General features: G+C 47.8%; 1 protein-coding gene across 1 annotated transcript in view; it reads left to right on the forward strand.

The window, feature by feature from the left end:
* Positions 1-22,706, forward strand: part of Abtb2 (ankyrin repeat and BTB domain containing 2) — a 152,100-nt gene that overhangs the window by 115,915 nt on the left and 13,479 nt on the right. Inside the window, exons 3-5 of the mRNA XM_032903813.1 lie at positions 482-695; positions 18,181-18,333; positions 19,631-19,796. Of these exons, the coding sequence (XP_032759704.1) occupies positions 482-695; positions 18,181-18,333; positions 19,631-19,796 (533 nt within the window). The remainder of the gene's footprint in view (positions 1-481; positions 696-18,180; positions 18,334-19,630; positions 19,797-22,706) is intronic.

Raw genomic sequence — 22,706 nt, forward strand, 5'->3', positions numbered from 1 at the left:
GCTCAGCAAGTAAGTCTCAGTGCCTCCGACTTAACATGGGATGTATGTGACCCTCGTACTGTAAGCATTGGGTTGGGTTTCTAATGAACTGCGTCCTCTGTACATAGTCTTCCAAAGGCCCAGGGTTTTGCACAAGACAGCGTAAGAGAGACTCTACACAGAGCCTGTGCTTTGGCTGGTTCCCATGGTCAGAGAACTGAGGGAAGGCCCCTAGGGCGGTGGAGAGAGTGGAGATGTTGAAAAGGAAACCACATTAGCATAAGTTCTGGAGGAGGACAACCCTGCCAAGTGTTTGTAATTCAGCTGTTAAGGCAAGACTGGAAATGAAAGGGAAACCAAATTGCTATTGTGCATCTAGGTGACAGTCTCCTCCTCAGCCTGTTGACTCTGGGGTAAACAATAATTATACTAAGTGAAGGAAGCTGCTACCCTAGGAGAACGTGGGCTGGGAACTCAGGCTTGTCCTTTCCCTCCTTCCCAGGTGATCTGGTCTCTCGAGCCATGCACCACATGCAGGGGCGCCACCCTCTGTGCCCAGGCACCAGCCCTGCTCGCCAGGCCCGCCAGCCACCACAGCCAATCACATGGTCCCCCGATGCTCTCCATACACTCTACTACTTCCTGAGATGTCCACAGATGGAGTCCATGGAGAACCCCAATCTGGATCCCCCAAGAATGACCCTGAATAATGAACGGTAGGTATCATTTTTGCCTGAACACCAAGTAGGAAATGCTCACAACACACATTTATCTTCTAATAGAGCAAGAAGCATCCTGGAGCTGGCTTGCAGGTCTTAAGGGTGGGCTGGGTGCTCAGACAGATGAAGGCCCATGTGTAATATGATATTCCTTGCCCAGGGCAGATGCGTTGTGGGGTCACTGAGGCTGGAAAGTGAATGGGCTTTAGTCTCAGTGTGGAGTTGGTCAGCTTAGCATGCACCAACTAGCTCAGCTCTTAGAAACAGCGGTTTCCTCTACAAAACGAGACATCCTCGAAGATCTGTGGCAGTGGGGCTGAGCGAGCAAGTGCTTTAAGAAAAACCGTGAGGACAGGGGTAATTAGCCCTCTATCAGTGCTAGCTGTCACCTCTTTGGGTGACAGTGCCACTGTTATAAGAGATCTTGGGCACGTTTGGCCCCATGTGTTTGTTTCTTATGTGAGAACACAGAGGCTAAGTCATGGTTTTGGGGTTTTTTTGTTTGTTTTTTGTTTTTTTGTTTTGTTTTGTTTTGTCTTCAGGGCTCCAGCCTTTTGTAAGCTGAACATCCTTACACACTGTAGCCTTCCCAAGGGTGATCCAATGAGGAGCTTGAGTAGGGGATGCCTGAGTGCTGTGCCAACCTGAGGGCAGGACTTCAGTTCTAGGTCTCAGAGGTCTAGGCCTAAAAGGATTTTTAGAAACATTTCACCAGAACTGGAAAGATGGCTCAGTGGTTAAAAGCACTGCTCCTCCAGAGAATTTGATTTGATCTGATTTCCACCCACATAGCAACTATCCATAATCATCTGTACGTACAGTCTCAGGGGATCTGATGGCCTCTTTTGACTTCTGCCAGCACCAGGCATGCATGTGGCTGAGATACATACATACATACATACATACATACATACATACATACATACATACCTGTAGGCAAAACAGCTGCCTCTGTTGTCTTCAGGTGACATCAGCCTGCTCCTCAGCAAAGCCCCCTTCTCCAGGGCCTCTGCAGTCTTGTGTATACATGGAGGCACAATTCCATGCTCTGGTTGATTACAGACAGCTTCCAGGAAGCACTGGTACTCCTGAGGACATACAGTAATGTTTGGAGCAGAGCATGTAGTGCTGTGACCCAGACATTCATGAACCTGGAGACCTTTGTGCAAGATTCTAAACCTCATGGTGCTTCCTGTCCTCAGCTGTAAATACAGGAGTGGTAAAGAAGACTGTTAGAGCATTCCAGGAAGGCCGCTGGTGCCCAGTGAGGATTCCAAACACAATGCTGAGCACATTGGGTGTGAATTCCTACCTTTCACGTTCTACCAGGAAGGAGGTGCTCATTTTATACATGAGTACACGGAGGCACAGAAAGACTCAGTAACTAGCCCAGACCACAGAGGCGGTGCTCATAACCACCGCACCATATAGCCTGTAACCGAAAGAAACAAAGCAATAGTGTCCTGGCACACACACAGGAGTAATGCTAGCAGTAAATGCTACCATCGTTGTTGCTAGTACTGTTATCACTATGATGTCAGCAGCATTTTATCTCTCTGGAAGGCTGGGGAGCCCATCTGGGCCTGACCCAAAACAAGGCTGCAGCTGGAACCCAAGGCATTCTGAGAGTCTAGCCCATACAGTAGGAGGCGGGGCCAGATCTCAGACCCCCACCCCAGCTGTTTCTGCTTTGTGGAGAAAGTGTTGTGGTTGCAAAAGTTGGCTGGGAAGGAACAAGGGCTAAGCAGACTGCGTTAGAGAGGGAAGAGAGGAGACCTGCTTGCTGTTTGGTAAGGATCTGGAGAGGTGTGAGGCCTAGACCCAGCCCCCAGCAAAGCCAGCTTGGATAAACGGAACAAGGAGCCTGCTGCCCTGGGCCAGGCTACTAGGTCCTCAGGCTGTGGTTCCCACCCCAACCCAAGCATTTTGTGGCAGCAGCCCCTGGCTTTGCCCCTAGGAATATGCAGTGCCCCCTCCCCCATGATCCTAACAGGCAGCATTAGGCTTCTCTATGGCAGGAGTCCATTATCTGCATGTGGTGGTAGCCACTGAGTTTGAATAGTAACATACACATGTGTATGTGTTTAGAAACCAATTATCTAGAAACCACACTCTGCAGCATGAGTCTACTGGTCACAAAGGTATTTTTCCATGAATCATTTCAAACAAGTATTAGATTGGTAGGAAATTGGAACCGCCACTGTGGGAGCAGTGAAATCCAAAATCTTCAAATCTTAATACGGAAAAGCAGATGCTCCAGAGATCCCAGGTACAAAACCCTTTGTGAACTGATCCCCTCTGCTGATGCAGGCCCTGCTGCACCTCACACTTTCCTGAACAAGACAGACCCCAGAGGCTGTGGAGAGCGCTGGGCTGTGCCCCAGAGCCCCTTGAGACTCTGCCACCCCAACATCCTCACCAAAAGGCTGAGGAAATTTGCCTTCCTGTAGTAATGGAGTTTGCTAGGATTCTAGTCCTTTGTTCTTGTGAGCTCACAACACTCTCCTGACTCTACCTGCTTCCTCCCATGACTTCCTTCCTCTCTTCTCATCTCAGAAGGACGTAACCCAAACCAGTCAGAGCCTGTGGTTCCAGGTATGGTAGTGAATGTCTGGCCTGAAGTCCTTCTGTGGGGAATGTCTGGGTCTCTTTGGGATTAAGTGAACTCATTTACTGCCTCATTCCTAGGGGACTTACTTGGGTGACCAGGGTCTGGTGGTGTGGTTATTCAAGTCTTCTCTATTTTTGTTACAAGAAACATATGAGGACCTTGAGTGACCATAGCGCTGCAGGTATAGAGCAGCAACATGCTAGCATCCCTTTAGGGTGGAGCACGTTGTGACATTCTCTTCTAAGCCTATACTGTTCAGTGGGGCCTCTGTCTTTCTCTGCAAGGCAACCTTCCCCTAGACCAGTGAGCTCTGTGCTTGGGAAGGGACTTAAAAAGAAAAAGGAAATTAGAGTCACAAGCAGAGCAGGGCTTGTGGAAAGGAGTAGGAAGGCATTCTACTGCTGTGAATCGGGCAGTATCCAGGAATAGTGTACATGCTCTGCTGCAGGGTCCTGAGTTCCATCCACATATCTCTCCTGATGGGGAAAATAGCTCTACACTGGGGCGGGTTGTAAGTGTGCCATGAGATGCATCATGATGTCCTTTTAAGAGCACTCTATCCATTTCTGTTTGTTATGATCATATTTATCAGAAGGGTGGTGTATCAGGCCTGGGCCTAACTAGTGAATGACGAGAAGAGATTAGAACTACCCTCGTTTTCAGATTGTTCTTCTCCCTGGCCCTAACACTCTCAGATATCAGGAGTGGGTCCCAGCTTTCATGTCTGCCTGCTCAAGGCCCCTCCTGCCTCACCTGCCTCTCCTCTACCAGGACCCCACTTGTTACCCTTGAGAGCTCTGCCCTCCCAGGATGCCTTGCTCCCTGGCAGCTCAGTGTCACAGCACCAGACATACTAGGCAGGGCCTAGAACACAGGGTTAGTCACAGCTGCTGCCCTGTGGGGTGTGACACTACAAGATTAATCTTAGAAAGTGAAAGAAGCTCCTGTCAGGGATCCAGGAGTCTGCGCCTCCCTCCCCTGAGGCCTGGAAGACGATGGGCAACCATCTGGCCATGTGGTCCTTGATGGTGGTAGTGCCTGGAGGCAGAGGGTTGGCCAGCTGGAGTGGCAGCCTAGACTGTAACCATCCTGAGGAATGAGGAGAAGGAGGACTGTGTAGACATGCATGAGAGGCAAGGGACCTGTTCTCCTGCCAGCAAATGCTGGACGATGTCATCAATCATTAAGAATAGAAGAAGACACAGAGCTCAATGTTCAGAGGGGTCAGATTGGGGGAAGGTGACCAGACCTGTGCATACAGTCCAGGACCCTGAAGAAGTAAGGCCAGGAAGACCGAGTGGCAATCACAGTGGATGGCTACCAGGCTACTTGCTCATAACTTGGGTCTTAGCTCCAGTTCCTTTCCTCCCTCCCTCAGCTCTACACAGTGCCTTTTTGTAGAGGGATCTCCTCCAGAGGGTTGGAGCCTGCCAGCATCTCAGACCCTGAACCAAGAGTGTCTGTACTGGAATGGAACCTTGCAAGACCTGGTGGTGTTGAGTCTTCATTCAGTTGGTATAGCTTTATCTAGAGGATAAAGCTGAGCTCAGACATACTTTTTGAACTCAACGTTGCTGCATTTCACAACCTTCGGTCATCAGTGTGAAAGGAAGCTTAAGCTCTGTGGCAGTGTGTTTCTGGCTCGAAGCCTAACCAGCTTCAAATCCCCAAACCAGATGGCCTCATGCCTGTCATTTCAGCTTTGTGTCTCAATCCTGCTTAGCATAGGAACAATAGTAGTAACTTCAAGATGCTCTAAGGTACACACACACACACACACACACACACACACACACACACAGAGTATCTGGCATGTGGTGTATGTGAAGTCTTCATTACCATATTCAGGAGAATCTCTGATAGATCAAACCTGGAGCTTTACCTAGCCCTCAAAACACAACCAGAGAAAATTCAGACTTAAGCATGGCTTAGACAACAAGCACAGGGCTTCTGGTATTCCTAAGTGCAAATATGGCAAATGTAGGGCAGCTCCCACCCATCCCCCAATCATTACCAGTTCCTATTTAGCAAATGTTTCAATGGCAGGCTGTGGGGTAGTAGTTTGCCATTGGAGAGCATATCCTCAGAGATGTGTTCTAAGAGTCCAGTTCAGCATTTCTTCCTGATTCAGAGAGACTGTTCCTTATGGAATTCCAGGCCTGCTTCTTTAGGTGCTCTCCAAGTTCTGGGGACATGGTCCTTACACAGATGATTCCCACAGTGAGGACAGGCATTATTTTCCTTTGTTCTATTCCAGATGCAGAAGGGTGATGTTTGGAGGCACCCACCGGTTGGCGTTCAGAGTGTTGCGTCTAAGTGGCTCGTTAATCTTTTGCTCAGCTTGCGAAAGTGTTTTCTTACCACATAATAGAGATGATGGTGATGGGAGCTTCAAGCTACTGACTTGTGATTCCCTTAAATACCACATCAAGAAGATTTGCAATGTTAAGCTCTTTTCTCCCTGCCTCTTCCCCGCTTTTTGTGCATTAAATCTCCATCTGTTTACCCAAAATGGAAGTAAATGAAATAATAGCTATTGAGTGATTTAAGTATTCTTCCATGTTCCCCCAGTTGACATTTCCAGTAACCTCCAAAAGGACTGGTATGTAGTTTTCAGAGCACACAGCAAACTGTCTCTCCCACCCAAGACATAACCTGTTGTCTCTCCCTCTTTTTTCTATTTGAAATGACCTTATTTAATGTTAATGTAAGCAGTACAAGTCTCCCTTGTTTCTTAGATGTCATTAACACACAGAACAGTCCCTGAAACACAATAGTCAGTTAAATATTGTCTTCAGTTAGGAAAATAATCAGTGGCACCTAATGGTTGGGGCCTGTGAAGTTAGAGCAAAGGGGTTCCTGCTTTATTATTTACCAGCTATGTCTACAAGCAAGCGTTTTAATTTCCCAAACCTCTTACTTGAAATGAAAATGACTTGACCTATTTCCAGCTGAGTTCATGGGGATCAAATAGGATAATACACGGAATAAGCTCCCCATTTTTAGTTGTTGCTAATGAGTTGTTATCATAAACTTATGGAAGGACTAAAATAGCTGTCATGTTTAGTTCACAGATAATCCCAAAACATTGGTAAGCTTAAAAATCATGTATACTCAAAGTATGTATTTTCTCCCCTTTGCTTACCTCCTTCTTCAGTGTCAGGCTTTACTTTCATATAGCAGTAGGTAAGAAACCTGTGAAGAGCAAAGAGGATAGAGGTAGACCAGATGTCCTAAGTTGAGGATGAAGGTAAAATGAGAATTGTTTGAAACTAAAGTGTTTATAGATCTGTTAGAGTTTAGATATATTGTAGACTGCTACCCAAGGATTCAAAATATTCTACAGCCTGGGTTTTTCTCTGGCCAAGCAAACTATCAGTCATTTTCCAACATTGACTTTGTATTGTGTTCTGGCCTCCTGCTCATTGAGGTTGGGCTACCATGGTACCTGTGTGACCTGCTGCCAATGCATACCTAGGAGCAATGTGATCTGATTTGATTATCGTTGTTTCGGTAAGAAGCAAGAATTTAGCTTAGCAGAATGTTACTCTAACTTTTCCATCCCTTTTCTTACTCACAGTCCAGCGGGTAAGGGAGTCACTTCTGATGGCAGTCCAGGGTGCATCATCCTTAGAGAACATTAAGGGAATTTGTGTAGACTCTCAACATCAAGACCAAGCCTGACAGTCTCTGAAGCACTTTACACAGCTCTCTAACAGTTCTTTGCCCGTAGTTCTTGGAGGAAACTTTTCTTGTTCCCATTTACAGCAGACTGTAGGTCTGAGCAGGACCTGAGGTCCTGAGAAGGCCCCAGACATGCCAAGATCTCAGCTAGGAAGAGGCAGAGTCGAGTTCAGGCCAGGAATTCTGATTATAACAAACCAGGGACTTCTTACTGTGCACAATGATAAGTCTCTTGCCTTCGAAGACTGAGAGGGCAAGTCTCGGACCTCTCCATCAGCTCCCTCCCCTCCACTGTGACATGGGTGGCTGGCTCTCAATTGCTTCCCATCAGACTTGGTTTGCTAGCTCTGGGTGGCCAGCCTGAATGTGGGCATCTGCCAACATCCGAGAAGGAGCGAGCCAGGGATTTGGGGCAGACAAAGAAAGTAGCAGTGCCAGATAATAGAGTATGGAGACAGAACAGGATCCTGGCCAGGTCTCTGACAAGTGCCCCTGTGGGCTGCCTGTTGCCTGGGACTTCCTGCCTCATTGTTGCAACTGCCAGTCTTCACCAAAAAAAAAAAAAAAAAAAAAAAAAAAAAAAAAAAAAGAAGACTGGGAACTGCCTGGCCCAGGCTTCATTCATTTGGAGTTGGTTTTTTTTTTTTTTTTTTTTTTAACATGACAGCAACAATCCCTTTTGTCTGTAGTATGGCTGGGTTTCTGAGAGTGCCTCATGTGAGGAAAGCCCAGCTCTCAGGGGAACTGCTCCTGCTTTTCTCAGGTGCTTCTTTAGGCCCTTCTGGAAATGGTGTAGACCCTGACAGGGAGAGCAGCTAGGAGCTTTGGCAGATCAAGAGCCAGACCAGGCTCGTTTCTGGCCTGCCCTCACCTGCCTTCCAGGCATCTTCTTAGACTTATTCCTTCCCACACAACCCAGACAAGCAGCCTCTCAGCTGGCTGTGACTTGCCCTGCCCCCTCCCTTTCCACTGTTTACTATGTGCAGTTTTGGAATGGGGTTTTTAATACTCCTTGAGCCTGGGGTGCGCCCTTCGAGACTCTAGTTCAGAACCTGTTGAGGTTGTGAGTACAAAGCTGGAGTCTGGGCAGCATGGGTACATGGCCCATGGAGGTGATCCATTACAACTCCTACTTCTCTATCAGCCAGCAGGTTCAGTGTGCCTTATGTGGCAGCTGGACATCATGAAAGACCTCCCAGTACACTTGTCATGTTTTCTAAGGGCCATTAACTAGCCAGTCTAGTTTTGGTTGTCTGCTATATGACCTGAGTGTGCCTTGACTGTCACACTGGCAAAACATGAACTGATGCCAAATGCCCCTAGCAAGCAGCCGAAGGGTCAGAGGTAATATGCAAACGGCCTCAGGCTTGCTTGGCATAAGTTGGTGCCCAGATACTAGCAATATAGTATGCAATTGAGAAGTCCGTGCCAGAGAACTCACAGGGCTACAGTTGGGCTGTGTGTGTAGAAAGCAGGGTTAGATTCAGCCCAGGAGCTTGCCTTTTCTTCCTCATTTCTGACTGTGGTAGAACACATGCTTCCTTCCATCCATATCCTCATCCCCACCCATGGGGTCACTAGTTACCTATCAGGAATTTCTCTCCACACATGTTCATCCATGTCCACCTCAAGTTCAACATGTGTTGTTTTCCAGAAATTCGTAGAAGCTCTGTATGTGGTTCAAGTTTGTCGCTTTTCTTCCCTAGACTGCAGGTGATTGGGGAAGCAAACATAGAATGATTTCACTCAGCTATGTTTGAATAGAAATACTCATTTCAAGGTGTTTTGTGAACTATTTTAAAAGGGCACCATCCCTCGCTAACTCCAGCTACTCTCTGGCCCCAGGGGTCTCATTACCTCCATGGCTAGCCCCATGCAGCAACCACCAGTCTTGCTGCTCTCTTGCTGTGGGTTCTGCTCACATTCCCAGCCATCCGCTCCCTGTGGTTAGCTGTCACAAATCCCAGTAAAGTCAAAACTCTAGAGACTTGTAAATTATCAGTCAAATTTATATCGGTAAATTATCACCCCACAAAACGTCCACACAATGAACTGAGAGCAAATTGATATTGATATAAACTGCCCACCTAGATCAGATAAATTGTCCAATAATTATCCACCCCTTATAAGATATTCATAGCCACCTGTGGCTTTTTAAAGCCGTGTGGAATCTGGATGTTCTTTCTCTTCCTCTATCTTCCTTCCTTCCTTCCTCTGAATCCGCCCTTTTTAAATATTCCACACAACATAAAGGTCTAGCCCAAAGACTCCACCAGGTAGCTATCTATGGGATAAATGAAGTTGTCTTCAGTACAACTGAGCCCTGGGATCCTGATGAGGCTACCTTCCTGGTAGAGGCCAATGAACTGTGGCAAGTGCCCACAAGAGAAGAGTGCTTGCAGAAGTCCTTGCTTGTCTGTCTTTTAGATGGTGAGAGAATGTAAGGTCCTTAGCTGTGTCATGCAAGCATAGAATGAGAAAGTGGGTCTCTGGCGTATAGCAGTATTGGGCCCTGTGGATGAGGTGTGACCTATCCAAGAGAACCATACCACACAGGAGTTGGAAGAGGCTTACTATCACACTCTTACCACCCAGTGTGTGGGTAGCAGTGATACCCTGGCCTGCTGGGTCAGTCACTACCCTCTAGGCAACAGTGCTGAGACATGCTAGCCAGAGAATGGATCTGATAGCCTCAACTATGAAGGCTTAAGACCCCCCCGCTATGTGGAAAAGGATGTGATGGTGGCCTGTATGTAGTCTCCATTGGCACCTAGACCTCACCCACATAAGATACCACTGGGCATCAAGGCCAGCCACCAAAGACGGGGTTGTTTTCTCTCCATCATGACTCAAGACTGCATGCTAGCACAACCACATCACCATATCTGCCTCTCCCTCTCTCTGCCTTATCCCAGTATTCTAGCTACTTTCCTAGAGCCACCTTAGCCCCAGTCTGTCTGGTTCTGGGAAGTCCTCATGGGACATGGCCATCTTTTTATCTAGGAATTAATTGTTTTTACCTGAAGTTACCTGAAGCCTTCAGGAGCAAAAGACAAGGAAGTCCTTCTTTATCTTCAGAGTGCAGCTCAGAAATGAATGGGCCCCTAAGAACATGACCCAAGGGCTGAATAGGAAATATGCCCTTTGTTATGAACTCGGTAGATGGCTCCTAATGGAGTTTCTGTGCTGAAAGATGGCAGGAGATGACAGTGAGCTTTAGAAAAATTGTACTCAAGGGAAAAGCCCACAAAATCCCACACAAATAAAAGAATACAAACCTGGTAAGCCCTGGTAGGGCATGTTGCTGAAAGCATGCCAAGCGGGTGGATGGGAGGAAATGCCCTTGCAAAACAGGCCATGTGGGCCAGCAGAGGGGCCTCTGTAGAGAAAGATTGTCTAGTCAAGTGTCCTAACACTGTGAGGATAAAGTTCCACTTTACACCTGCACATCCCTATGTTGGCAACAGCTCTCCCCTTCTCTCTCGAAAGTGCTCCAGATTGCGAGACATATTACAGATGCCTTTCATTGTGAGATGGGTCACATCTTGGTAGAATAGAACCATCATTATTTAAAAATATCCCAAGTAAAAAAATTCATTGATCTGGGCACTATTTCATTTTTGGTTTTGTTTTGTGTTCTTGCGATCCAGTCTGGTCTTGCTACATAGCCTAGTCTAGTGTTAAATTCATTCTGTAGGCCAGATGGTCATCAAGCCATGATTCTCTTACCACTGTCTCCCAAGTGCTAGAGTTACAGGTGCGTGCTCCCATGCCTAGATGCCCAGAGGCTGATAGTAAATATAGACAGTATGTAATAAATGTTGTTGGATACTGAGATAAAAGTAAGAAGCATGACGTTGTAAGGTTGCAGACTCACCAGATCCCAGAGTTCAAATACCATTAGGTAAAGCATGGTAAGTCAGCCAGACACGGTGACACACACCAGTGACACAGGGGATGTGGAAGGCCTGCGTAGTCCACATAGTAAGCTCCAGGTTAGCCTAGACTGCATGGTGACGCCTTACCAAAGAGGTAAAGGCAGGCAGCAAGATGGCTCAGCAGGTAGGGGCTGCATTCAAGCCTGATGACCTGAGTTAGATTCCTGGGATCCACATGATAGAAAGGACTGACTTTCTATCATACACTAGTCACACACACACACACACACACACACACACACACACACACACACACACACGTACACATGAATAATTTGTAAAATTAAAGCAAAACAAAAATAGAGCTAAAGGACAAACTGAGTGGTCATGAAATATATTCTTAGAAGGACCTTGGATAGTGTTCACTTCCTGGTTCACACCTCAGCTCTGTCACTGCTACATGAATGACACTGGGTCCTCTGTTTGCCCATGTGCAAGAGTACACACTAATAGTGATAGTACCTGCTTTATAAAGTATTTGTGAGGATTAATCAGTGGATGTAAGGGACTTAAAATTACCTGCTCTGTAAAATGTACTCATCGGCGATTGTACCGTTTCATCCTCGTGTCCCAGTGGTCACACAGTTGATTACACACTCCATTGCTGATGGCTCCTTTGAGACCTGTAGAGCTGCCACTAACATGAGGCCAGGAAAGGATCGTACCTCATCGTGACTAGGCCACGTTTGAAATTGAAATCAAAATACCATTAATTCTAGTCTGGCAAGGCAACCCACCCCAATCCTGGTGGGCTAATACAAGGAGTCACTTGAACTCCGAGGTTCAAGGCCAGCCTGGACAGCAGTCTAGCAAAGTGGGGAAAGCCAGACAGGGTGTATACACTTGTAATCCCAGGACTCGAGAGTCAGAGTCAGAAGATCGTGTGGGAAGCAGCCTGATCATCTGGTCTACAGAGTGAGCTCTGGGCCAGTTAGGAGTACATAACAAGACCTTGTCTCAAAACCAGGCAAGCAAGCAAAAAGCAAACAGTACCCTGGAAGCCTGGGATATAACGCGGCAGTAGAGCTCTTAACATGTTCAAGGACCCGAGTTCAATCCCAAGCCCCAACAAAACAACAAAAACCTAGAAATCATCACATGTGTAGCACATGTGGCAAGTTTCTTCTAGTCTCTAATCTGTACCAGATGAGTTTTAACAAGAAACTGTATCACCCCACCCCCAGAAAGCCAAAGCCCTACCTTCAACAGAAGTCACCTGATTCTAAACAGGGATCCTGCTATGATCAGCCCAGTGTTCTGAGGCCGTGAGGCTCAGCCAGGGGGACACAGGCCTGGGGGTCTAGGAAGAGAAACGTGCTTAGCTCTTACTCCAAGCTGAGCCAAACCATGCTGGTTTACCAAGCAATTCTAGGAAAGTAATTAGTCCAAGATGTAAGGCGAACTAGAATCCCTTTCTTTGTGCTGGGTTGGAATGTGACTACAGTAGGACAATATTGGCTTTATTCTACATGGGCGTTTGGCTTGGTTTGGGGCCACAGCAGCTCTGGAAGTCTTAGGGAAACCAGGAAGAAAGCCTCAGGCTGGCACTTCAGAGCCAACCCCAACTCTTCCAGAGAAGTTTCTGTCTGTGGAATCATCACTTGGTGGAAAAATCTGGCAATCTTTGCAACATTTCAATCCTGCTCCCTGCCTGCCCAGATGGTAGGATGGAAGGCAAGGGGCAGCGTGCTTTACGGTGAGGTCTGTGGAAAGAGGAACCCGTCCAAGCAGCCTTGTAGTTCTACTGGGCCTCCTGCTGAAGGTGGAGCAAAACTGGAGAAACAGATCTGAGGCCAAAAAAACCACAGTAGCAGTCTCCTGCCTCAGCTCTCAAGCTCCTCTGCTCCTCCTTTCATAGCTTCAAGTGCTCTCAGGCTGAGTGAAGATGGAGAAATGTCCTTGGGAGTAAAACTAAAACTGCTGTCCGTGTTCCTACCCTACCAGCCCATGAGTTGCTGTGCCCTACACACACAAGCAAGTAAATCCCTGGCCCAGCCTCGTGAAGCTGATGCCTTATCTCATAGCCTCGGCCAGTAGGCATCTCTGTTCTTCCCCCAATTCTTCCTGTAAGAGAGTCAAAGGGGTACAGACCTCAGACATCAGGTTGGGAATGGAGGCATAAGACTCTCTCCTGCCCACGGTTAGGGCTACATGGCCTATAGGTATAAGCCAGTGTCCATCTTCTACTAACCTAACTCTTCTTCCAAGGCCCCTTCCCACCTCAGGAAAGAAAGAGCCTCTTTAAGCTAGAGATTGGAGGTTCCCTGTCCTGTGATGTTAAGACACTGTTTATGGGACTGTTGTCCTGATAGATCACACATGGGCAGGGCAAGCTTTTCCCAGGCTGCAGGGGCCTCTTAAAATCAAGACCTTCAAAAGCTTGTGTGCGTGTGTGTGTGTGTGTGTGTGTGTGTGAGAGAGAGAGAGAGAGAGAGAGAGAGAGAGAGACAGAGAGACAGAGAGAGAGAGACAGAGACAGAGAGAGACAGAGACAGAGAGAGACAGAGACAGACACAGAGACAGACAGACAGACAGAGATAAAGACTGATTAGGCACAAATAGCATGCAGTATGTTTTGGGAGCTGCTGATCCCTTAAAGTTGCCCCCTACTACCACATGTTGGTGACCTACAAGCCTCTAGGACTATGTTTTTTGTAGTCACCTCTCCTGTGTAAGTCTCTTTATTGCCAAGGCAAGAGTTTGTGCCTCCAGAAACTTTGTAGCTCACTTTCAACATAGTGGTTGCATTTGTTTTCTGTTTTATGAGCTGGGCTTGAGTGGCTCGTGGGCAGCCTGCCTGTAGGCTTACGTGTTTATGCTGGCAGCGAGAAGGCGGGGAGTCAGCTGACCTGTAAGAAGGCTGGAGCTGAGGCAGCCGGATTTCTATTATGTGTTTTCTCTATCAACAGATACTAAAGCAGTAAGAATAGTTAATGTTTATGGAGAACATACCATGTCCCCAATGTTCTTCTGCTAAGCACTTGGTGTATATACTTATAGCTGTCTTGGGAGGTACTCCTATAATTTAGACCCATTTTGTTCCTATGGAAATTGTGACTAGAGGAGATGAAGCTACTGGTCCAGTCATAGGGTTTTGATCAGTGAGAAAACACCTGATGCCAGCCAGCCAGCCAGCCAGCCAGCCAGTCTCCTTCCAGAACCATACATTGTGTCTCTGGTCTGAAAGTACAGTTACTGCAGAGTCTACAGGTAAAGAAGTCTTCTGACCATGGAAGAAAGTGTATAAACATTACTCTAACCCCTTCTTTAATAGAAAGCCAGGATCACAGAGGTCAATGGCCTGCCTGAGGTCCCAGTGCTACTGAAGCCACTAGAACTTTCTTTAAGGGAGGGCACTGCCCATGAGGATCCCAGGTCCTCAGGACCCTGATCGATGGATATGTGTGAAAGCCCTATGCCAGTCAGGGTTCACAGGGACTGTGTGCCATCAGGGCAGAGTTGCAGCCCTGGGCCTGCTGCCGTTTGACAGCTCTGGGCAGTGTCGTCCTTATATACCATGCTAGCTGTCTTTTCTGTGCTACAATAAAATAAAAAACAAACCCTGACCAAAGGAACTTAGAGATGGAAAGGGTTTACTTCATCTGACAAGTTACAGTTTGTCATGAAGGTGACCAGGTCAGGAACTCAAGCAAAAACCATGGAGGAACATTGTGTACTGCCTCCTGCTCGGCTGGCCTTCTTGGTGGGTTGTCCAGACTTACCTTCCTGGGGATGGTGTTGTCCACAGTGAGCTAGGTTCCCCCTCATCAATCATCGATCAAGGCAGTCTCTCACAGACATGGCCACAGGCAAGTCTGATCTGGAAAATTCCACAATTGAGATTCTGTCTTCCCAACTGATTCTAGATTATGTCAAGTTGACAGTGACCGAATCCTGCACAGTGCTACAGGTAGTAGCACATGCTCTCAAGAGCTCTCAAGAGCGGAAGGAGGCAGATTGTGTGGGTTTAAGGCCAACCTGGTCTATACAGTGAGTTCTGACCCAGCCTGGATTTTAGGGCTTCATAGTGAGACATACACACAACCCCTCTCAAAATAAACAAAAAACTCCTAACCTGCACAAGTACCTGATGTGATGTTTTGAAGCAAAAGTCCTCAAATTGTGGCCACCCCTGGAACCCTAGAGACACTTACCATGAGAATACAGGGTCAAATTTGTTTTTAAAAGAATGTGATGTTCGATTTTCAATTTCATTTTTTTTTTTTTTTTTTTTTTTGCACAATGTCCAAGGGACTTTTTCGAGGCTTTTTGGTGTGGTATCGTCACTGTGATAACTTGTGGGAAGTATTTGTGTGTCTTAGCATTTTCTCTGTTTTACTTTTCATTGATATCATAGAAGATCAGTACAAGCCCTTTGAGGGTTTCAGCACCTTTTTGGAGTATGAAAAGGGACTTGAGACCAAAACTATGCAAGAATGGCTACTCTGAGGTGTCAGGTCCCACATTGTCTCAGCAGGCAGATGGCTACACCGAGGGCTTTCCTCAGCCTGACTGGGGCTCCGGCCCTAGGCCTGTCCCTGCAGGCAACTGCATTCAGCACAAAAGGGCTCTCAGCCAACCTCAGCTTTGGGAAGCAGCAAAAACTTGGAAGGGAAAATTGAGAGAGACGTTGAGGAAGACATCAGTTACCCTCAGCCCTACTCCTCCAGGCCCTTCCAACATGAGGCTACAGCACAGCTGTAGAAACTGGAGTTTTTAATCGGGATTTTCCAAAAGATCACATAGTGCAGGCCTGCTCTTCTCACTGTGCCCAGTGGGCAGGATGGACTGGGAAAATGGAAACAGAATCCTGGAAACCCCAGCCCAAGAGCAGGATGTTACCAAGAAAGCCCATTGATCGCTTTTCATTTTACCTGCCTAAGGATCACTGGTGGAGAGTGAGGGTGAGTAAGCCGTCCGTGGTCTGAAGAGGTTGGTCATTGGCAAGGTTAGCTCTGTTTGGAGACAAGGAACTCACTAATCACCACCTGAGAGGCAGAGGAATAACTTAGATTTCTAGAGTATTAATCAGTGTTCAATTCAGGAAATAGACATCACTTAAGGTATTTTAAATAGGATAGGACTTAATACAGAGAATTAGACACTGACTAAATCACAGAAAGGACTTAGGAAGTAAAGTCTAGACCACGCTTCCAGGAACAGCTCCACAATGTGGAGTTCACCCGTTAGGATCATGTCCACAGCCTCAGGCACAGGGCTTGAGCATTTATGTCCATGGAGAAGTGAGTTAGGACCGAGACTGGTCGGAATCCTTTCGGAGATAGATGTTTGCACAACCGCTGTCTGCCTCCAGCACACCAGGGAAATAGAGTCCAGATACAAGAATGCTATAGGAAGAGAGAGAGAGAGGCTCTGTCCCTACTGCACTCTCTACCCAGTGAGCTGATGGGACACAAGGGGGAAGGAGGATGGGTAAGGGCACCACCTGACTAGGACCTGCGCTTCCTGAACATTCCCTTGGAGCTTGGCTTAGAGCAGTGGTTCCCGTCCTGTGGGTCACAGCCCCTTTGGCAACCCTGTATCTCCCAATGTATTTAGATTACAACTCATAAAGTAGCAAAATCACAGTTATGAAGCAGCAACAAAAATAATTTTATGGTTGGGAGTCACCACAACACAAGGACCTGTATTACAGGGTCGCAGCATTAAGAAGACTGAGAAGCACTGCTTCAGAGGCACTGGGAAATCTCAGCTAGAGGTGTAATGGCAGAGCTAGGCTTGCTGATGCCTGCAGTCCCAGAATTTAGGAGGCTGAGGCAGGAGAAACACAAGTTAGGCCACTTGGGCTATATAGTAACATGCGTGCGCGCGCGCGCACACATACACACAAACACACACACACACACACACACATTAATGGCCATACTCTGCTCTTTGCTGTGCAAATAGAAAATCATAAATAACCAGTTTCAGTTTAAGTAAGGCTTTCTCTGTAGGCCTAGGGCTAAGGACATCTGTGAAGTCCCCTTGCACTGCCCCCAGCCTTGTAATATAAGAACCAAAGAATTCACAGGTACTTGAGGGGGTTTCAAATGGACAGCAATTGGGGTAATCTTACAGAAAGTGATAATTCATGAATGGTCATTTTTCCTTCCTAGATTATACAAGTTCCCCCAAATAGTCCCACTTCCTATATGAATCAACACCATGGCCTTGAAAATGAGATGCATCATTATTTTTTTGAGACATGACTCCTGTAGCCTAGGCTAGCCTCAAACTCGCTTTATGGTTAAGGGTAGCCTTGAACTCCTGCCTCCCTCCCTCCCTCAAGTGCTGGGATTACAGGTGTATGCCACCACCCTTGGCTTCAGATATCATAGATTGATATCATTCTTTTCTGAGGAAAAACCTGCATATGTTAATGCTAAGTAACAGGTGCTAATTCGTAGTTTTCGCCTGTCAGCAAACATTGAAAACTTAGCAGTGAATTAGTTAACTGCTTTGACTCTGGCGGGTTACACGCATGCTGCACCGGCCCAGGAGCCCTCTGGATTCACGAACGAGACACACACACGCCAGCTAATTTTGATATGCCTTGACTAGCTCAATGGCTGGGCATTTCTAGTGTTCTCTCCGGCTAGCATGCATTTCCCTCCAGTATTCCTGGCTTAACACCTTCCAAAGCTGCATTTATCTTTGCTGCCCTGTTACCTTTTGGGCAGCCCCCCATCCCCATAGGACCACTTTCCCTTTCTACCTACTTTGCTGGGTGATTTTCTTCTGCAGCTCTTAAATCTGATCCCTCTCCTCCAGGTCATGGGATTCTCTTCTCTTCCCCTCTCTCCCAGTCTCTTGCCTGCACAATCTGAAAAGTCCTGCCTCCATCTTTCCGCCCAGCCATATGGCAATCCTTTATTATCAGTCAAAGCCAGCTGGGGGCAGGGGCCTCAGGTCTGGAAGCACGGCTTTGGGGAGCTGAAATAGGACAAAGCATTCAAACCAATTCCCAACAGAAAACCTGTTGGGTCAGGCTCTAGGTTTGGTCAGTACAGAGATGAGAAAGGCATTGTTGCTGACCCGGGCCAGTCGGGATGATGGGACACATGCCGTGCTGGAAGAGAGCTCTGGGGGCCGTTACAGCAGGCCTGGGAGGTTGGGTGGAGAGAGGTAGTAATAGCACTGCCCTTTAATGGATGAAGGCCACTTTCTGAGACTGTGTGCTGAGGGGCCCCCTTCTGTGTGCGGGGAGCACTGCACCCAGACCTGACCTCTCTCTGCTGCCTCACAGGCCCTTCATGCTGCTGCCACCACTGATGGAGTGGATGCGGGTGGCAATCACCTACGCAGAACACCGTCGCAGCCTCACTGTGGACAGTGGCGATATCCGGCAGGCAGCCCGGCTGCTGCTACCAGGCCTGGACTGCGAGCCCCGCCAACTCAAGTATGGAGCCCAAAAGAAGGGGGGTACAACACCCATGTCCCCTCACCTATAATACCTCTCTGCTCTTTGCTTCTTCTAGCGGCTGGGTGGGCATCAGAGCAAGGCTGTAGGGCACCTGAGTTATGTTAAATGCCACAGCAAGTGTGGGAAGAGATTGTTCTAGGCTGGAGCGCTACCCAGAACACACACACACCTTTGAATCTGGGCTGGAGTGTCCATGGAGGGTGGGTCTGGGGTCCTATTGGGGAGGCTCTTTCCTCCGTCCCTCTATTCACCATGGTTTCCTTGAATCAAACCCTGTGCTGAGCTCTTTGGCTCTATGCCTGCATCCCAGCCACCGTGGCAGCTTTGGAGAGGGCTCTAGAGCCCTGTTACACATGGAGAGACTGCAGGTCAGAGAGGGACAGCAGCCTGTCTGCGGACGTACATAAATTTGAGACCATGCTCATGCCTTCCCAGAGTAATCCCTGCTACAGACAGGTCTGCTGCAGGAGCTCTGTATGGGTGAGCTCCTCTGGCTATCCCTAGCCCCACCTGACCCGGGGGGTGCTTGAATTTCTGCTCTCTGACTGTGCCCAAACCATTCTGTAGACATGAATTTTATAAACTTTGACCTAATTCAAGGATTCAGGTAGGAGCATTTAGAGTGCTCTGATGTGCCATGCATAGATACAGATTCTCTATAATGGCCCTTAGTAGGTTGAGTTGATTGTTCGTGGGATTCTAAACCTCTTCCTGCCTTGTCTTTGGTACTCTGGGGTCTTATCAGGCAACGTGAGGAGACACAGGGATCATCTAGACATTGGCAGCAATGCCTACTTCATGAACTGACAGTCAGCCTGCTTGTGCTAAGGCCCAGGCCCAGACACAGGCACTAGCTCTAGTCAGCTTTCTCCTCTCCTAGGGAGTCTGAGAATTTGCTCCAACAGTTGACAGATCTCAAGAGCTCAGTCCACTCACTGCCTTAACCCACGTGCAGGGAAGCCAAGCTTTGCAATCTCTGAGGCTGTGGTTCTCAACCTAATCCCTTTGCTATCTCCAAAACATGCACATTATGATTCATAACAGTAAGCCAGATTACACTCATGAAGTAGCAATGAAAATAATTTTATGGTTGGGGGTCACAACAATATGAAGATCTGTCACAGCATTAGGAAGGTTGAGAACCTCTGTCCTAGAGCAAGAACAGAGCAAGGTCAGTCATAGCTGACTTCTGCATGGTCCTCCCACCCCACCAGGCCCAACCGTGCCTTGTGTAACAGTCACACTCACACACCTCTTGGTCTCTCCTGCACAGACCCGAGTGCTGCTTCAGTTCCTTCCGGAGGCTGGACGCTCGAGCTGCTACTGAACGTTTCAACCAGGACCTGGGCTTCCGCATGCTCAACTGTGGGAGAACAGACCTCATCAGCCAGGCCATCGAGGCCCTGGGCCCAGACGGGGTGAACACAATGGATGACCAGGTACCTTCTGCAGACCCTTCTAGGCCAGGCATAGAGAGCAACTCAGAAGTATGCTAGGACGGGAGAAACAGTGACAGTCCCTGCTTCCTGAGCCTAACCAGGACTTGCTCAGTCAACTCTGGGCCTCAAGCCCCTGACAGATGGCCAGTCTGGGTCCCCCAAACCTCCTGGACAACTGTGGTAGTGTGGATTCTGTTTCCCTGGTTGGAAGGCCAGCAACTGTCCTAGATGAGGCAGGGCTGAGGAAGAATCCAGTGAAGACTTGGATTGTAGACTCGGTAGCAAGCCACGGGACATAATCACTGGCATGCAAATGGGACTGTGTGGGCCAGCCACTCACAAGCTCCAGGGAAATCAGGACTGGGGTGACACTGGTGAAGAGAGTAAGAAGCGAGCACCTAAGCCAGGGGTAGAAGTACAACTGTCAACATGCTGTGTAGAGTCAACAGCACGCAGCAGCTGTAGCAGGATGATCACGAGTTCAAGGCCAGCTTAGGCTACATAGTGAATTCAGGGCGAGTCTGGACTACAGACTGAGCTCCTGTCACAATAAAACTGAATGCTGGGGATCTAGTTCATTGGTAGAGTGTTTTCCTAACATGTGCAAGGCCCAGCACCAAAAGGAAAGGGCAGAGGATGGCAAACACATAGAACAAAGAGTACATTAATGAGAAGAACCAAGGAGCAAATGAGGGGGAGAGGGCGAGGATGCTGGGGTGAAATCTGGCTTACAGAAGGAACTATGGAAGCACCTACAGGACAAAAGACTCCAGTCACGCCCACTGTAGAATGTTTATGTGGCACCGTTCGGGGATGTGTTCCAAATGGCACTGTGTGTTTGGAAGCCCATCCCGAAGCCTGGAGACAGCCAGGCTGCCATGGAGGGTCAAGCCCTGTGTCAGATGCCGTGACAGTGCAACCCAGAGACCGGAGCAGCAGATGAAGCAGGGGCCGGGAGTGCTCTGTGGGGCTGAAACTGCGGGTGGAGGGAGGGCGGGGCTGGGTGCAGCAGAAGAACAGGGAAGCGGTGAGGCAGCTGCCAGCAAGTGCGGCAGGGCTAGGGCTGAGGAGCGTCTGGCACAGCGCAGAACATCAGGCTGGCGTTGGCTGCATGCAGGCACAGATGCATGGCCTCTGGGGGAGCCTTCTTCCTCATGTGCGCCTCCTCACGGATGCAGTGTTGAAGCCCAGGCTCTTACGCTTCAGATTGTTGAAGGCTTTAGCTTACCACATCCCAGCTGAGGTACCTTGACAAGATACCCTGCCACCAAAGGGGCCTTGCTTTCCTCTCCTCAAAGGTGGAAGGGATATCAGTGCCTACATGTAGGGCCGTTGGTGGAATTTAACATCAATGCTAGTACGTGTTCACTGTGGTTCTTATCAATATGATTATTACTGCATTGTATTACTGCCAAACGATGATGATTAGCCCTGAAATCTGGTCTTTAGCCCTCTGTATGTGCCTGAGGACAGCATAAAACAAGTAGCTTCCCTTCTCCAGCTCTGGGCCTGGTTTATGCTCTGAATAAGTACAGATATGTGCAGAAAAAAGTCATTACATACCTGGTATGTGTGTGTGTGTGTGTCTGTGTGTGTACGTGTGTGTGTGCATGTGTGTGTGTTTGTGTGTGTGTGCATGTATGTGTGTGTGTGCACTTGTGTGTGTGTCTGTGTGTGTGTATCTGTGTGTATGCGTATCTGTGTGTGCATATCTATGTGTCTGTGTGTGTAGTGTGCGTGTGCGTATGTGTGTGTATATGTGTGTCTGTGTGTGTGTGTATCTGTGTGTGTGTGTGTGTAGTGTGTGTGTGTGTATATGTGTGTCTGTGTGTGTTTGTGTGTGTTATCTGTATCGTGTATCTGTGTGTGTGTATGTGTGTGTATGTGTGTGTGTTATCTGTGTGTGTATGTGTGTGTATGTGTGTGTGTAGTATGTGTGTGTATGTGTGTGTATGTGTGTGTTATCTGTGTGTGTATATGTGTTATCTGTGTGTGTATGTGTGTATGTGTTATCTGTGTGTGTATGTGTGTGTGTATATCTGTGTGTGTATGTGTGTTATCTGTGTGTGTATCTGTGTATGTGTGCGTATGTGTGTGTGTGTGTGTGTAGTGTGGAACGAGGCTGAATCTCCATCCTGCTGCCACAGGCTTTTCTTCTCTGTATCTGCTCAGCATCGTTGCTCCCTGAACCTTGGTATTTAGAAACAGATGCATAGGTAAACAGACTGCTCGCCCCATGATTAATCTCAAGCCATTTCCTTATCTCCAGGAACTAGACAAGGATTTATGAGCTAAGAAGATCTTCCCTGCACACAAATAACCTAATAAATAATATCACAGAGCACCAGACAAATGCTTGTCAGGATCCAGCTGTGGAATGCACATTACACCATGGCTTTTGCCATCAGACTCCCGTCAGGGAGACAACCCTGCTCACTACCCATGTAGACACAGTGAGGGAGTAGACGCAGCTTGCAGCATGCTCTGTACTACTCACTAACACGAGATATGGTCAAACGCATCTCCACACAGACGCTGCTGAACAACACACCTACACAACTCATGGAGACCTGGGTTCCAGCCCAGGTTCCAGATCTTGCTTGTTATAGAACTGTGAACAGTTAATTCCCCTTCTCTGTCCCGCACGCATACAATGAGAATACAACAGATGCCCTCTCCCATAGTAATAGTACAGTGATTACATGAAATACTGCAATAAGTCACTTCCTACAGTGAATCCAGGCACTGGCCTGTGATGGGTTGCGTGCAGTATAATGTGGTACTGTTCATTAACTCTCACTCGGGGTTGTAAGCTTATGGTGTGTGTACTGAGCACTGTGTATACTAATACCTTTCTACAGCTGACCAAGGCACACATTGTTTCTATGCTCTAAGGTAAAGAAACTGAGG

The sequence above is a fragment of the Rattus rattus genome, chromosome 5 (assembly GCF_011064425.1).
Source record: "Rattus rattus isolate New Zealand chromosome 5, Rrattus_CSIRO_v1, whole genome shotgun sequence".
NCBI lineage: Eukaryota > Metazoa > Chordata > Mammalia > Rodentia > Muridae > Rattus > Rattus rattus.